Source organism: Haplochromis burtoni, unplaced genomic scaffold (genome assembly GCF_018398535.1).
Source record: "Haplochromis burtoni strain Fernald_Lab_line unplaced genomic scaffold, NCSU_Asbu1 Contig_615, whole genome shotgun sequence".
NCBI lineage: Eukaryota > Metazoa > Chordata > Actinopteri > Cichliformes > Cichlidae > Haplochromis > Haplochromis burtoni.
In genome coordinates this window covers 5,430-20,389 of record NW_024582976.1, presented here as the reverse complement: position 1 = coordinate 20,389, position 14,960 = coordinate 5,430, and the positions used below count along the sequence as shown (strand labels likewise).

At 40.5% G+C, this 14,960-nt stretch overlaps 1 protein-coding gene across 2 annotated transcripts in view; it reads left to right on the top strand.

The window, feature by feature from the left end:
• Positions 1-1,023: 1,023 nt before the first annotated feature.
• LOC102302131 (aminopeptidase Ey) overlaps positions 1,024-14,960 on the top strand; it is a 19,040-nt gene continuing 5,103 nt past the window's right edge. For both annotated transcript variants that reach the window (XM_042214820.1, XM_014330375.2), the window contains exons 1-13: positions 1,024-1,412; positions 3,164-3,261; positions 5,382-5,498; positions 7,781-7,967; positions 8,074-8,216; positions 9,586-9,722; positions 9,823-9,949; positions 10,716-10,870; positions 10,945-11,058; positions 11,155-11,298; positions 13,518-13,583; positions 13,694-13,759; positions 14,171-14,343. In XM_042214820.1, the coding sequence (XP_042070754.1) occupies positions 1,279-1,412; positions 3,164-3,261; positions 5,382-5,498; positions 7,781-7,967; positions 8,074-8,216; positions 9,586-9,722; positions 9,823-9,949; positions 10,716-10,870; positions 10,945-11,058; positions 11,155-11,298; positions 13,518-13,583; positions 13,694-13,759; positions 14,171-14,343 (1,661 nt within the window). In that variant the 5' untranslated portion in view covers positions 1,024-1,278. The remainder of the gene's footprint in view (positions 1,413-3,163; positions 3,262-5,381; positions 5,499-7,780; positions 7,968-8,073; positions 8,217-9,585; positions 9,723-9,822; positions 9,950-10,715; positions 10,871-10,944; positions 11,059-11,154; positions 11,299-13,517; positions 13,584-13,693; positions 13,760-14,170; positions 14,344-14,960) is intronic.

Below are 14,960 nucleotides of genomic sequence, written 5' to 3'. Positions count from 1 at the left end.
GAGTGATGCGCACTCACTGCCAACAACATAAAGGCATTTTATATTGGTGCACATTGTGTAAAATTAAGTTTACTCAATTGAATAAGAAACAATTTTATTTTTTTCTTAGGAATGATGTGTGCTTCTCATTATGATGATTTTTTTAAATCATAGAAGCTATGTGATACTGCAAAATCCACTTCCCTGGATCCAACATTTTACAGGGTGCGCAAGGACAAGAGAAAAGACATGAAAGTGACAAATGATGCCACCTGAGAGCCATTCCTAAGTGACCAAAATCAATAACAATAACAACAAAAAGAAAACATGCTTTTTAAGTCAGCATTACTTGTTCTATGTAGACATGTGTCTAAATCAGTGTCACTACTGAGAACAGGAAGGCTGTGCAGAAGGTAATTTACTGCCAAAAAACGAGTGGCTACTACCCCTGGAGGCAGCCCATGATCACAAGCTCCTCCAGTCTCAGGAAAACCAGGGCCATCACGGGTGACACCTTGCACCCTGCCAAACACCTGTTTTATGTTTGACCTGCTACCTCGTGTCAGCACCTCAGGTCACTCAGGCCCTGCACCTCCAGACTCACAAACAGCTTCTTTGACCATACATTTTATACAGCTTAAGCACATTATCTACCTCACATTTATGGTGAGTTAAGAATTAATAGTTAAGCTAACATGTCTTTGGGAGGAAGCTGGGGTGGCTACCAGCTGTGAGGCAGTATACTGCACCATCTCGCCGTTCAAATTTCCCAACTCTAAATGTCAGCCTTGACAACCAAGAGATAGGGCTAAAAGTGATGACTGGTAATGGGCCTTTGTGTTGTCAGTATCTTACAAGGTTTGACCTCTGAACACTGAGTCAAAGATGATAAGAAGCTTTATGTTATCCAATGAGTGAATTCTCATTGGACATGCAGTGTTTTATGACTGATATGTAAACAGGCAGTAAAACATTATTGTGCAGTTTACTACTACAAAATGGAAAGTCATCGTCAACAGCAGCACAATTCCCACAAGTGCCAACCTAATTTATAATCCATTTATTTCACACATTGAGAGGACTTGATTGTGGCAGAAGGGGAGGTCATAGTTAAATGCTGATAGTCACCTCTCTTTATCATTCACAGGAGATTCAGCAAACCAGACAAGCTCAGTTTAAACAGGGCTTTGCTAATTCACAACAGAACTGCCACTGAAGACTGAGATCAGGGTTTATTCAACAACTGGACTTGTTCCACTCTGCCATTTTGTTCACATCTATCTGTAGGACATCTTTGCAATGGGAAAAACCTGCAGAGTCAGTACTCTGTGTGTTTTGTGTGTAATCTTAGCCTTGGTCTCCATAGCAACCATTGTCACATTGTGGACTCTTGCCCTGACAGATCATGGTGATGTTACAGCTCCTTGGGACAGGTAGGATATTAATTGGCAAAAACATACCTTTTATTGTTTTTATTACCATTTTATAATCAGGGACCTTATAATTACTGCAACCTAGTCTAGCTGAATTAATGATTTCTGAAATGGAAGAATAAAAAAAAATGGTTTGATGTAAACAAATTATCTTTGAACTTGACAAAAACGAAATTTATGATTTTTGGAAATTGGGTAAAAGACGAGGAAGTAGCTCTGTCCATTGATGGAGTTCCGATTGAGAGAGTTACCGTTTTTGGGGGGTAGTATTGAATGATAAATTAACATGGAAATCTCATATTGAACATGTTAGAAAAAAGATGTTTAAAAATATTTATATTTTGGATAATGTCAGATATATACTAGATTATAAGGCAATGTGCATTTTATATTTCTCACTAATTTTCCCCTATCTCAGTTATTGTGCTGAAGTGTGGGGGAATACATATGCAACTAATATAAATCCTCTATACTTGTTACAGAAGAAAAGTGGTACGAATGGTTCATAATGTTAAATATAGAGAACATACAAATAATCTGTTTATAAAATCGAATTTGTTGAAATTTGAAGACTTAGTGAAATTACAGACATTATTATTTATGTTCAAGGCAAGAAATAATACATTACCTCTTAAGTTACAAAGTTTGTCTGTATTGTGTTCAGGAAGTGGGGATAGCAGAAGGAAGTTTGACTTGAAGCATCAGTTTGCTAGGACCACACAAAGGCAAATGTGTCCGACAGTTAAGGGTATAAGAATATGGAATTCTCTTCAAGATAATCTTAGGAGTTGTACAAATATGCACCGTTTTAAAATGTGTTACATACTTAAAAGGGTAAATCAATATGAAGAACATAAAAGTAATTTGGGCTAAATGTGGAAGGAAAATTTTTCATTGCCATTTAGTGCCGTATATTGTGATTATACTGATTTGTTGTTAGTTTTGCATTGTTAAATAAAGATATATATTAGAGAGTTTTTTGGGTTGTTGGCGCCCTCTTGTAAGAATAATTAGATTGCAGATAGGGGGAAGGTGCTAATAAGAATTTATTCTTCTGCTCCTTTTTACCCATGGGTGCAGTGTTATATTAATGGGAAGGAGGATTTGTATGAAGGAAATGAAACACTGTTGAACCATGTGTGAAATAAATAAATAAATGAAATGGAATAAATGAAATTTAAATGTTTGTTTACGGTCCTGTACTGTTTGAGGTGTTTATATATATTTTTTTAATATTTCTGTTATTTAGACATATTGAACAGGCATAATATCATGGTCACTTCCCTAATATTGCATTGGTTCCCTTTTTGCTACAAAAATAGGAACACAACTGTGATGCACCATGTATTCTAACACCTTTCTATCAGAACCAGCATTAACCTTTTGGTAATTTGAGCCTACTGGATCAGACAACACGGGCCAGCCTTCACAGCATGGATTAAATAGCCTTGACCAACCATGACCCTGTCACTAGTTCACCACTGTTCCTTCCTTGGACCACTTTTGATAGATACCACTGCAGACTGGGAACATCACAAGAGCTGCAGTTTTGGAGATACTCTGACCCAGTCGTCTCCCTATCATAATTTGGCATTTTTAAACTTGCTCAAATATTGATGCACAATCCTTTTTTCTGCTTGTAACACATCAACTTCAAGAACAAACATTTGTAAATGATCAAATATAAATAAAACAAGCTGGATAGCAATGTCTGAAATAAGTCCTATTATTTTTGTGCTTGTTCTCCTAAGCTACCGTCTCTCCATGGATGTGATTCCTGAGTACTACAACATCACCTTATGGCCTCGTCTCAGTCCTGACCCAAACAATGGTCTCTACATTTTCACGGGTGAGTAAAACCTTACTGTACAAATAGTTCCCTGTGGCCTAAAGTAAGGTGTATAATATGAAGACTGACAGTGCATTGACTATCATTTTGTATTAATTATCTGTTCTTCATAGTGGTTGAAATGGTGTTTAGGTCCTTTATTTCAGCAAAAGTAGGATAGGGAATATCAATCTGTATTGAAATTCAAATCCTACTTCAGCAAAAACATTTTAATTATGACACACATTGGATGTTCAGAATGTCATTCCCATCATGCATGTCTAGCAAGAGGACCCTAGAGTGTGTTGTAATCAGCACCAAAAGAACCAAGCCACATCAGATAAGCTGTCTGAGTATGTTTTTCTTATGCACTGTATGAAGTTGATATGTCAGTATGTGGTTATAAAGTGACAATGATTATGTGCATTATTCACACAAATATGTATAGCATCTGGGCACATGGTAGTATGCTTAGCAAGCTAGCAAACTAGACCATTAACACAATGCTAACAAGGGAAATACATTAGCATAGAAAAAAAAAAACTTGCTGAATTAGAACCCCTCTGAAAGTATTCAAAGTGAATGACCAAGCACTTTTGATACAAGAAGTCACATAGTTAAAACAGCAGCAGCAGAGATGGTTGTGGTGTATGACTGGCATGTTTATTTTGAAAAACAAGGCTTATCTGTTCTTGCATATAGTCATTAATGTGTGTAATTATAAATGCTGATTTGTAGTTATCTTCACTCACATGTAACATTGTGTTTTACAGTTATCTCCAGTAAGCATCACAAGGTTATACTATGGTAATAATAGGTTGAGATGTGATGTTTGAGATAAAATTAAAGGGTAAATTTCTAGATAATATTTTTTTTTTTATTGGATGAGAAAATTGTGCCGTTTTCTTAAGAGGGAAAATATATCAAAATAGCCTGTATTTGTATAGCGCTTTACTGGTCCCAAAGGACCCCAAAGCACTTTACACATTCAGTCATCTACCCATTCATACACACATTCACATACTGGTGATGGCAAGCTACATTGTAGCCACAGCCGCCCTGGGGCGCACTGAGAGAGTTCAGAGCTGTGTTGAAGGCTGATGCTTAATGGGTAAATGGGTCTAACGACAGAGATGATATAGACACGTCATCCTTAAAATACTCAGTGCTGTAGATCAATTTACCCTAAAATATATAAAGCTCATACAAATCTAAAACAGTAATGTGCAGACAGTAATGTAGCAGTAATATTCATAAAATTTAAACCAAAAAGTAAGACAACACATCTTTGCAACATCCCTGAACCCATCCCAGCAGAAGAAGGAGGACACCCTGATGGGTTGTCATGGAAGGCGCAGCAAACGATTGGCTCAGTAGGCATCCCCACTCCCCACATCCCACCACGGTGCAGGAAGAAGTCGGCCTGGGGCCCACAATGTCATCGCCCTGGAAGACCAAGTAGTCCGGGGCAGAACCCTCAACACAAAGAGTAGACTGGAGTGTGCAGATGAGTTCCAAGGCTCATCTGTACACTGCGTCACAACACCAGACATTTCTTCAGTTACAGACAGTAAAGGGACTGGTCTGGGTCCAAGACAAGCTGCACCTGGCAACAGGTGCTCCCTTTCCTGGACACCCCACCCCACCCAATTGGCCTACGGGCACCCATGAGTCCTGGAGGCACAGATCAGACATCTCAACGTGAGCTGACCCACACCACATGGTGAGGTGGCCAGACCAACTCATCACAAGGAGAGACCCAGCCAGAGACTAGACAACCACGGGTACTGGGGCCTCAGACCTATCACCTGGCCCTGCCCAGATCAGGCCAGCCACTCTAGCCAGGAGCCAAGCTCTGCCACCACAAGCACCCCAGCCCCACTACCTTACTAATGCTTAATAGTCTTGATATAGAAGAAACTTTTAGGGAATGCCTTAATAGTGTGTCATTATTATAAAGGGTTACCTTCAAATGTTTTATTCACTGTTATTGGTGATTTATTTTCTCTGTATCTGCATTTAGGTTTCTCTACTATACTTTTATTTCCGCAGAGATTACATTGGTGCCTGTGTTAAACTACCGCTGCAATGGAGGTTGCATTGATATAAATTAGCATTTTTCTTTTTTTCATGTGTTTCAGGCCAGTCCACTGTGCAGTTTGAGTGTGTGAAAGAAACAAATTTGATACTGATTCATTCCAGTCAACTGAGCTACACCAGGCAAGACAACAAACACATGGCCAGTGTCACCACTGCAGGTACCATCAAAGTCTTGATACAAAGTAAAGTAACAATTCTTAATTTTATTAGGATCTCAGAAATCATTTTACTAGTTCTGCAGTTAATACTATTGCATACATAAAACTGTGAGAGCAGCAGAAGATGTATTGAGTTACAGATGTTTTCAAAGATATTATTACCTTTCTGATATTAACAAATTAAGTATTGGTGTAGGATAACACATTTCAAAAAATCAAAATTTTGAAGAAAAAACTCATTTATGTATGTTTAGCTTTTGTTTGTGAAGGTTCTCAGTCATCCAGGTCATTGTAGTCTAAGGAGCTGCGTCTGAACTTCTTTAAGTTTCTTGAAGACGTTTCAGCTCTCATCCGAGAAGCTTCTTCAGATCTAAGAGCAAGCCCTATTGGGAGTGTCCCTAAGAGGGCTGTGGACCCCCTATTGATCCTCTGCCTAATCACAAGAGCCAAAGTGTGCAAATGGGTGTGTGTGTGTGTGTGTCCAAGAACCGGTCTCCAGCACCAGGCACCGACGTGGTCCACGCCTAATGGCTGAAGAAGCTGACTGCACTCCATAAGCATCTGGCAGTACAAATAAACCAGCTGCTAGTCGATGATAGACACCGAGAATGGCTAACTGTAGGGCGGACAGTCCTGATCCCCAAGGACACCAGAAGGGACTGGTCCCATCCAACTACCAGCCAATAACCCGCCTCAGTACCACATGGATGCTCCTCTCAGGCATCATAGCGGCTAAGATGAATAGGCACATGGCACAATACATGAGAGGGGCACAGAAAGGGATTGGCAAGAATACCAGAGGAGCAAAACACCAGCTACTAGTAGATAGAGCAGTTGCCTGAGACTGCAAGACTAGGCTGACCAACCTTGCACTGCCTGGATTGATTAGGCCTATGACTCGATGCCCCACACCTGGATCCTGGAATTCCTAGAATTGTACTAGATCAACAGGAACATAAGAGGCTACGTTAGCAACTCTATGGGGATGTGGTATACAACACTAGAGGCCAACTTCAAGCCCATAGCACAGGTTGCAAACAAGTGCGGGATCTACCAAGGAGATCCTCTGTCCCCACTGCTGTACTGCAAAGGCCTGAATAGGGATGGGTACTGGTATCCGGTGCCATCATGGCACCGGTTCTGACATAAACGGTAGTAACCAGACCGAAAAGCAGAGCACATTTCGGTGCTTTATTTCGGTGCTTTTTTTTCCTGAGATGTCATACTTTAGATTCTAGCCAATCATTTTACGTTTCCAGGATAGTAGGCGGGGCCAGGTACGTACGTTCTTTTAGAGCAGAGCTACAGATTAAAAATGCCAAGGCGAAGCGGTCAAAAGTCTGGCTGTACTTCACAGCAAAAGATGCAAACTCAGCAGCCTGCAACAAGTGCTTTAAGCTGATACTGTGATACTGTGCAAAGGAGGTAACACCTCGAATCCGATGAAACACCTGGCGACGCATAGCGTTTTTTTTAAAAGCCGAGAAATGCGCCGTATTTGATAGCTTGCTGCGAGACCTCACACCGAGCACATCTACTGCGGGTGTGGTGCCTGTTATCGGACCCGGAGTTAGCAACATCCCCCAAAAACCCGAAGAGGAGAGTCCTGGCCCCTAGCCCTGCCAGTGTAGCAGAAATGATGAGGATGATGATGCAGCAGCAGCCGTTCTTCTCTGCGTGAGTAGCTTAATGTTGTTCGTGTGTAATTTACGTTGAGTAGGCTAACCACGTTATTACATTAATGCATGTAAGGTGAACTAGCAAACATCATCATAGCTACATGCGGCTGTCTTCTTGTTTGATGGCAGATACTCCCTTCACCCTGGCCAAAAAGGCTAAAATGACCAAAGAAAAAGTGGAAAACAGTTAAACATGAGAGGTTTTGGACAAAGTTTGTGTTTTTTCCATTGTTTAAGCACTGCTTCCAGCCAAGAGTGATACCATATATGCCCCATAGCTGCAGAAAAGGCTAACATTGTTATCTTTTTACAAAAAAAACAGCTAACATGAGAGGTTTTTGGACAATTTTGTGTTCTCCATTCTTTAAGCACCGGTTTGAGCACCGTTAAGCACCGGCACCGTTTCAAAAATACCGGTTTGGCACACGGTATCGGATAAAACCTAAACGATACCCATCCCTACAACCTATACATAAATGTGTGTGTGTGTGTGTGTGTGTGTGTGTGTGTGTGTGTGTGTGTGTGTGTGTGTGTGTGTTGTTGTTACATTCTTGGAGATTATACAGAGAGACCGTTAAAGATGTTTTGTTTTTTTCTCTCCAGATGATGCAGCTGCTCTGATTATAGAATCAACATGGCTGCAGCCAGAAACACAGTATCTGGTTATCAACTTAAAAAGTAAATTACGTCAAGGACAGAAGTATCAGCTGTACACTGAGTTCACTGGAGAACTAGCTGATGACTTGTCAGGGTTTTACAGGAGTGAGTATGAAGAAGATGGATTACAAAAGTAAGTCCTCTTTGTGTCCTTCTATGGCTGGATTTGTTTCACTGGTGTCATTTTAAACCTCTACACTCTCACTATTTGCATGTGTGGAATTTTTGATCATTTACAGGATGGTTGCCACCTCTCAGATGCATCCAACTTATGCCAGGAAGACCTTTCCTTGTTTTGATGAGCCAGCTTTGAAAGCCATTTTCCATATAACGCTCATTCACCCGCCTGGAACAGTAGCCCTTTCAAATGGCATGGAAAGAGGTCAGTGCACCTAAACACAGTGTCAAGATCTGCAACAGCAGATCATAAGGAGCACAGAAGAGGATCCAAATAAAGACGCATAGACACAGGAGACAACAGAAGCTGAGTCGTTTATTTAGGCTGGTAGACAACTGTGACAATACAAAAACATGAGGGCGATTAGGGAAAGTAGAGAGACATGGGAACAGAGCTGGAGCAAACTACACATAACGAGACAGGGAGAACAACACTGAATACAATACATATGAGACAAGGAATACCAAAGTAAAACAGTAAACACGGCAGAGATGGAGACGAGGAGCCAAGATCCACAAAAATGTCCATGGAAGAGAACACATAGCACATGATAGACAAACATGTCCAAGTGCCAGGGGACTAGAGATGGTAAAGACATGAGAGACAGAGAGAGAGAGAGAGAGAGAACAAACAGAGACACGACTGAGGAAAAAGGTAAATAACTAGAGGGCACGACTAACTCTCACTGGAGACACCGGACAAGACAAAGACAAAAGGAACCTAAAAGAAAGGAAACCAGAAATACAAATAAACTGAGAGACAACAAAGGAACTAAACTCAAGACTAAATGGTACAAAACTTGGACTGAAATCATCTTTATCATGCAAGGAAAGAGTCATGAAACCAAAATAAACTCAAAACACTGGATTAAAGACCCAGGACCATGACACACAGTTCAAATAACACAGTTCTAAGTGTTTTTAGTTTTAATTCTGTTGAATGCATGTGATGCATTTGGCGTTAGCATAAACCCTTTAGATTCAAACTAATTTAGACGACTGCCAGACACAACCTAGACCTGGTGCTACAATTTGTGCTACGGAGAAATTTGCAGTCATGTGTTTAACTAAATGTCAATTATGAAAAAAGTTAATATCTTAAAGCTCTGTCATAATGACCAAATGCTGTAGCCAAAACAAGTCCGTTTTCTTAATACAGCTTCGCTCTTTAACTCTAAAACTTAAAAATAAAAAATCTTCGTGCTGCATGTGTTGATCAGATTAATTATGAGCTTCAGAATCAATAGCCTATAACCTTACTAAATAGTAATTTAACAGAATAGCTCATTCATGAATCTTTAGGAAATTTGACTAGCTGCTGGAAAAAGGTTCCTCAGCTAGACTACTTTAGTTTTAATTCTGTTGGATTCACATGATGTAGCTATAAAAGACTAATATGGTATTTTTGTCACCCTGATGGGCAGGGTGTGTGTCTATTTTAAAGTTTGTATGTCTCATATGGACAGTCATCATCGTGTTTAACAAAACAAAAAGTTGCACACAGTAGCATTACCAAAACCTTGTCTTCTATTACTTCATTCATAGTCACTGATAACTTTAGTTGTGTTCTTCAGATATTGCTAACATCACCATTGATGGAGTAAGTTGGACAAAAACCAAGTTTGAACCCACCAAGAAAATGTCCACCTATCTGTTGGCCATCATTGTCTCTGACTACACATATATCAATACCACACAAAAAGACCCTCAGGTAATTCTCTGTGTGCTTTGGTTGACTTGCTCCAAAACTGGAAGAACTGTGTCAAAAACGTTTGTGAAAGAGTTGGTTGCTGTTTTGTTTTTGTTTTCAGATTCGTATCTGGGCTCGAAGGAAGGCCATTGACCTAGGACAGGGAAACTATGCTCTCAATGTAACTGGACCCATACTGGACTTCTTCCAGTCATACTATAACATTGCCTACCCTCTAACTAAATCAGGTGACCCTGCTTTTATAACAGGTGTTGTTATAACATGATGTTAGTGTTTTAGCTTTTCCAATTATTGGATAGATATTGGGTGGGTGGGGAGTTCTTTTACCTATCCAGATTACTGAGAGAGAGTCTGTCTGAACAATTTCAGATGAATTGATATGATTGTTTATTAACCCCTTGTATGAAAGCGAATTAAAAGTCTTGTTGCAAATGGTAAACATACTGAGACCTGATTTGCATAAATTAATAGAAACATTAAAAGAGGTTTCATCAAAAGATGACATTCAAAAACAAGTGTCTTTTTCATACATTGTTCATATTTATCATGAAGATAAATCCAGTTTCCACTTAATCTCTAGGCAAATCAGCACAACTTGGATTTTAATGAATGAATCAATTAATTCATTAATTAATTACCAAAGGTTTTGGTTGAAACCACAAGGTTTCACATGAAGGGTGGAAGCATAAGGGTAACAAGACACAGAAGAAACTAATCAAGTGCAGTGACACAAACGAAGTAAAACTACAAGAAGAGAGGCAAAAGAACCAAAATCAAAAACCATTAGAGTTCTTACTATAATTATAAAAATAAAGAAAATCAGAAAGCTATAAACTAAAAACTCTCATCAATAAAACTCACAGACCACAACAGTTTATACCAGTTGAGGGAATTAAGGAATTGTGTGTCTTATAACAAATTGTTTAATTACATTTTTAAGATAACTTGAAGCAATTCCTTAAACCTATATTAAATCTGCTCTCTTCCGCACAGACCAAATTGCTCTACCAGACTTTTATTATGGTGCAATGGAGAATTGGGGTTTGGTGACCTACAGGGAAACCAATCTTCTTTATGACCCTGAAACTTCCTCCAGTAGGAATAAAGAGAAGACTGCCACCATTATTGCCCATGAATTAGCACACATGGTAAGCTGTTTTGCCTTTTGATTTGTTCGCTCCTTGATAAATCAACAAATTAATTCATGCCATGTCTGGTACAGTGGTTTGGTAACCTGGTGACCCTGCGCTGGTGGAATGAAGTCTGGCTCAATGAAGGCTTTGCTTCATATGTGGCTTACCTAGGAGCAGACCATGCTGAGCCCACATGGAATGTTGTGAGAACAGACTTTTGCATTTGGACCTGATCTTACATGCATTCTTGTCATAGTGTAAAATCCTCTTAAAACATTCCTGTTTGTCTGTTTGCCCAGAGAGACCTGATAGTACTTGACGAAATTCATAAAGTTTTTGCTGTCGATGCCTTGACTTCTTCTCATCCTCTGTCCTCTAACGAAGACAGTATTGTCCTACCTAACCAAATCAGTGAACAATTTGATGTCATCTCATACAGCAAGGTACAGAAGCTGCAACACCGTACAGTATCACTACTCATCAACTGCTAATTATCCTTAATTGAATAAGATTTATGTATGCAAACATGCCCAAATTGTCTTTATCTGGCCTTTTGAGTTTATAAAACCTAAGTAGTTTAAACAAGATTAATTGTAGGAGATTAATTGAGATCTCTTTTAACTTAACATATCTCACCCTACTGAATAACTACGGTTCAGAGAGGATTTGGCTTCAGATTTGGAGGTGTTGATTCTCATTCCCACTGCTTTACACTTGGCTGTGAACCATTCCAGTGTGAGTCAGAGGCCATCACCCGATTAAGCCAACAGAATCACATCATCTGTGAAATCAGAGAGGAGATTCTGAGACCACCGAAGTGAAAGCCTTCCTCCATTTGGCTACGCCTAGAAATTCTGTCCATATATATTACAAAAAGAATTGGTGCCAAAGGGCAGCCCTGGCCATCACCCACCTGAAATTAGTCTGATTCATTGCCAGCTGTGGACCAACCTCATGAAATGGTTGTATAAGGATCAAATGGCTCATAGCTCATAGCAGAAAACCCTGAAAACCCTATACTCCCGAAGGACCTCCCAACGGACACTCCCAGGGATACGGTCGAATGCCTTCTTCAAGTCCACAAAGCACATATAGACTGGTTGGGCAAACTCCCGTGTACCCTTTATCCCCTCGAGTATCCCCTCGAGGATAAAGAGCTTCTCCAGTGTTCCACGACCAGGACAAAAACCACCCCAGTCTGCCAATCCAGAGTTACCCGCCCCCCCCCCGCCCCCGCCCCGATCTCTACACAACATTGTAGAGGTGTGTCAACCAAGACAGCCATGCAGTATCCAAAGCCTTCAGGAACTCAGGGCAAACCTCATTCACCACAGGGGCCCTGGCACCAAGGAGTTGTTTAACTGCCTCAGTGACCTCCCCCCTAGAGATAAACGAGTCATCCCCCTTGTCCCCAGGCTCTGCTTTCTCCACGGAAGACCTCTCAGTGGGAGTAAGGAGGTCCTCAAAGTATTCCTTCCACCCTGACAATGCTCTCAGCTGAAGAACCTTAACACCACTAGGGTTCAGATCCGAGAGGTTGTTCCTCCCAATCACCCCCCCTCCAGGTCTCACTGTCACAGACATGAGTGTTGAAGTATCACAGTAGGACAACAGAGTCCACAGGTGGAGCACCATCAAGCACCCCACCCGGGGACTCAAAGAAGGCTGGGTACTCTGAACTTTCATTCACTGCATAAGCGCAGATGACAGTCAGGACCCATTTCCCAACCCAAAGGCACTGGGAACAAGCCGTCTCACCCACCAGGTTAAACTCCGACATACAGGCAGCTAGCCAAGGGGACACAATGGGATACCCACCCCAGCCTGCCATTTCTCATCAAGTGCAAATCCAGACTGAGACAGTCCCCTCTCCAGGAGACTGGTACCAGAGGCCAAGCCATGTGTTGAGGAGCGCCCAACTATATCTAGCCAGTAACTCTCAACCTCACACACTAACTCAGGCTCCTTCCCCATCAGGGAGGTGACATTCCATGTCCCAATCACTAGTTTAGGTAGTCAGAGATCGGTCTGCCTGGGCCTCTGCTCCTGGCCGCTGTCCAACACACATTGCAACCGACTCCTAGGGCGCCTCCTGTGGGTAGCGGCCCTACAGGAGGATGGGCCCATGTCCCTTTTTCAGGCTGTGCCTGGCCGGGCCCCGTGGAAGGTCTGGCCACCAGAAGCTCGACCTTAGGCACCTTACCTGGGCCTGGCTCCAGGGCAGGGCCCTGGTAACCCTGTCGTGGGTAGGGTGAACTGTTCCCTCGATGTTCTACTCATAAGAGTCTTTTGAATGGCTCTTTGTCTGGTCCCTCACCCAGGACCAGTTTGTTATGGGTAACCCTACGAGGGGGCAACCCCACCCAACAATATAGCCCCTGGAATCTCTGGCACACACAAACCCCTCCAGGACAATAAGGTAGCGATTCACGGAGAGGGGTAGCGATTCCATAATGATTGAATACAAAATAAGTAATAGCCCTGAAGATACTGACACTGTAGATGTGAAAGATCAGGAATAGTACCACTTTGAGATAAATGTACATGTCCTGAATAACTAGTGTTTTTCAGCTGCTGTACACTCTTCGATATATTGTGTTAATTTTTTTTATTATTATAAACTGAGTAACTGATAGATTGAACAAAACTTTTACCTCCTCAGGGTGCAGCAGTGTTGAGGATGCTTTCAGACGTTCTCTCAGAGCCAGTCTTCATCCAGGGACTGAGTGTATGTTTTTGTATATTTCTTTTAGTTAGTTAATGAGATACATCACCTTATCCAATATTGTTCAGCCACAGATAATTAAGAATTTTGGATTGTTTTCCTTTTTTCTGCAGACTTACCTCAATTACTTTGGATACAGTAATACAGTAGGGAATGACTTGTGGCATCATCTGCAGATGGTAAAATGATGATTTCTTTTTTTTATTTACAAAGGTTGTATGTGACTTTGGCATTTTGTTACAGTTACAAAACATGATTGTTTGGTATATTCTCTAAAAAAGGGATAGTTACATTACCATAATTTTTTTTTAACATTTTATGGCATTTTGAAATTTCTCACACTACCAGACTGTGCAGCCAGACACAAAATCATCTGCATGTATTGCCATATGATCCTACAAAGGACTGAGGTTCTATTAAAACACACAGTACAAAAAATTTCACAAATTTTAAATTTCACAATAGCTGACAAATGTTATTACTGCAAACTTCTTATATTTTATTTTCATTTTGTCTTAAAGTTATTATCATTATGCCTCTGGTGTTTTTTTTTAACTAAATTCTTTTTGGTACTTTTTTTTAATCTACAGGCTGTGAAAGAATATAATGGTTCACTTCCTCATTCAGTTGATCGAATTATGAGTCCCTGGGTGCTTCAGATGGGATTCCCTGTGGTTACTATAAATACAGCCATAGGGAAAGTATCCCAGAAGCACTTCCTGCTGGATGCAGATTCTAACGTCACAGTCAAATCACCTTACAAGTATGCAGAACTACAGCTTTTGAAATGCAAATATGCTTTGACTCATTGTGGCAGTATTGAGAAATATGTCATTTTTTTTATATGTCCTTCCCACAGCGTTTAGATTTAGTCTAAAGTCAACTTAGATTTAGTTACGTTTTGTTTTCATAGCACAAGTTCACAGCAATAGTTATTTCAAAAAGCTTTGTATAGTAATAAAAAATACCTGGCAATCTGAAAATCTCAAATAGCCCTTTGCAATAGCAGGAAGAAAGAACTCCCTTTTAACAGGAAGAGATCTCTGGTAGAATCAGGCTCATGGAGGAACTATAAACACATCAGGAAAGTGTTTGCTTGTTTAGGGTTGTTCACCACATCCGAATCAAATTCCTGATGAAGGCTCTTAGGATCCTGTTGCATCCTTCTCTGACAGAACAATTTTTAGAGGGTATAGCAGATGTGGCAGTTGGTTGACTTGAAACTACAACGTAAATCTCCACATTTCTCAAAATAGTATTTCAGCTTTTTTTTTTTTCTCGAAATGGCCTTTTGGGTTTAAACTTTAAATTGTGACAGCTCAAAATGGACAATAATAATGAAAGAAAATCTGAAATAACTGGCACAGGTAATGATACAGG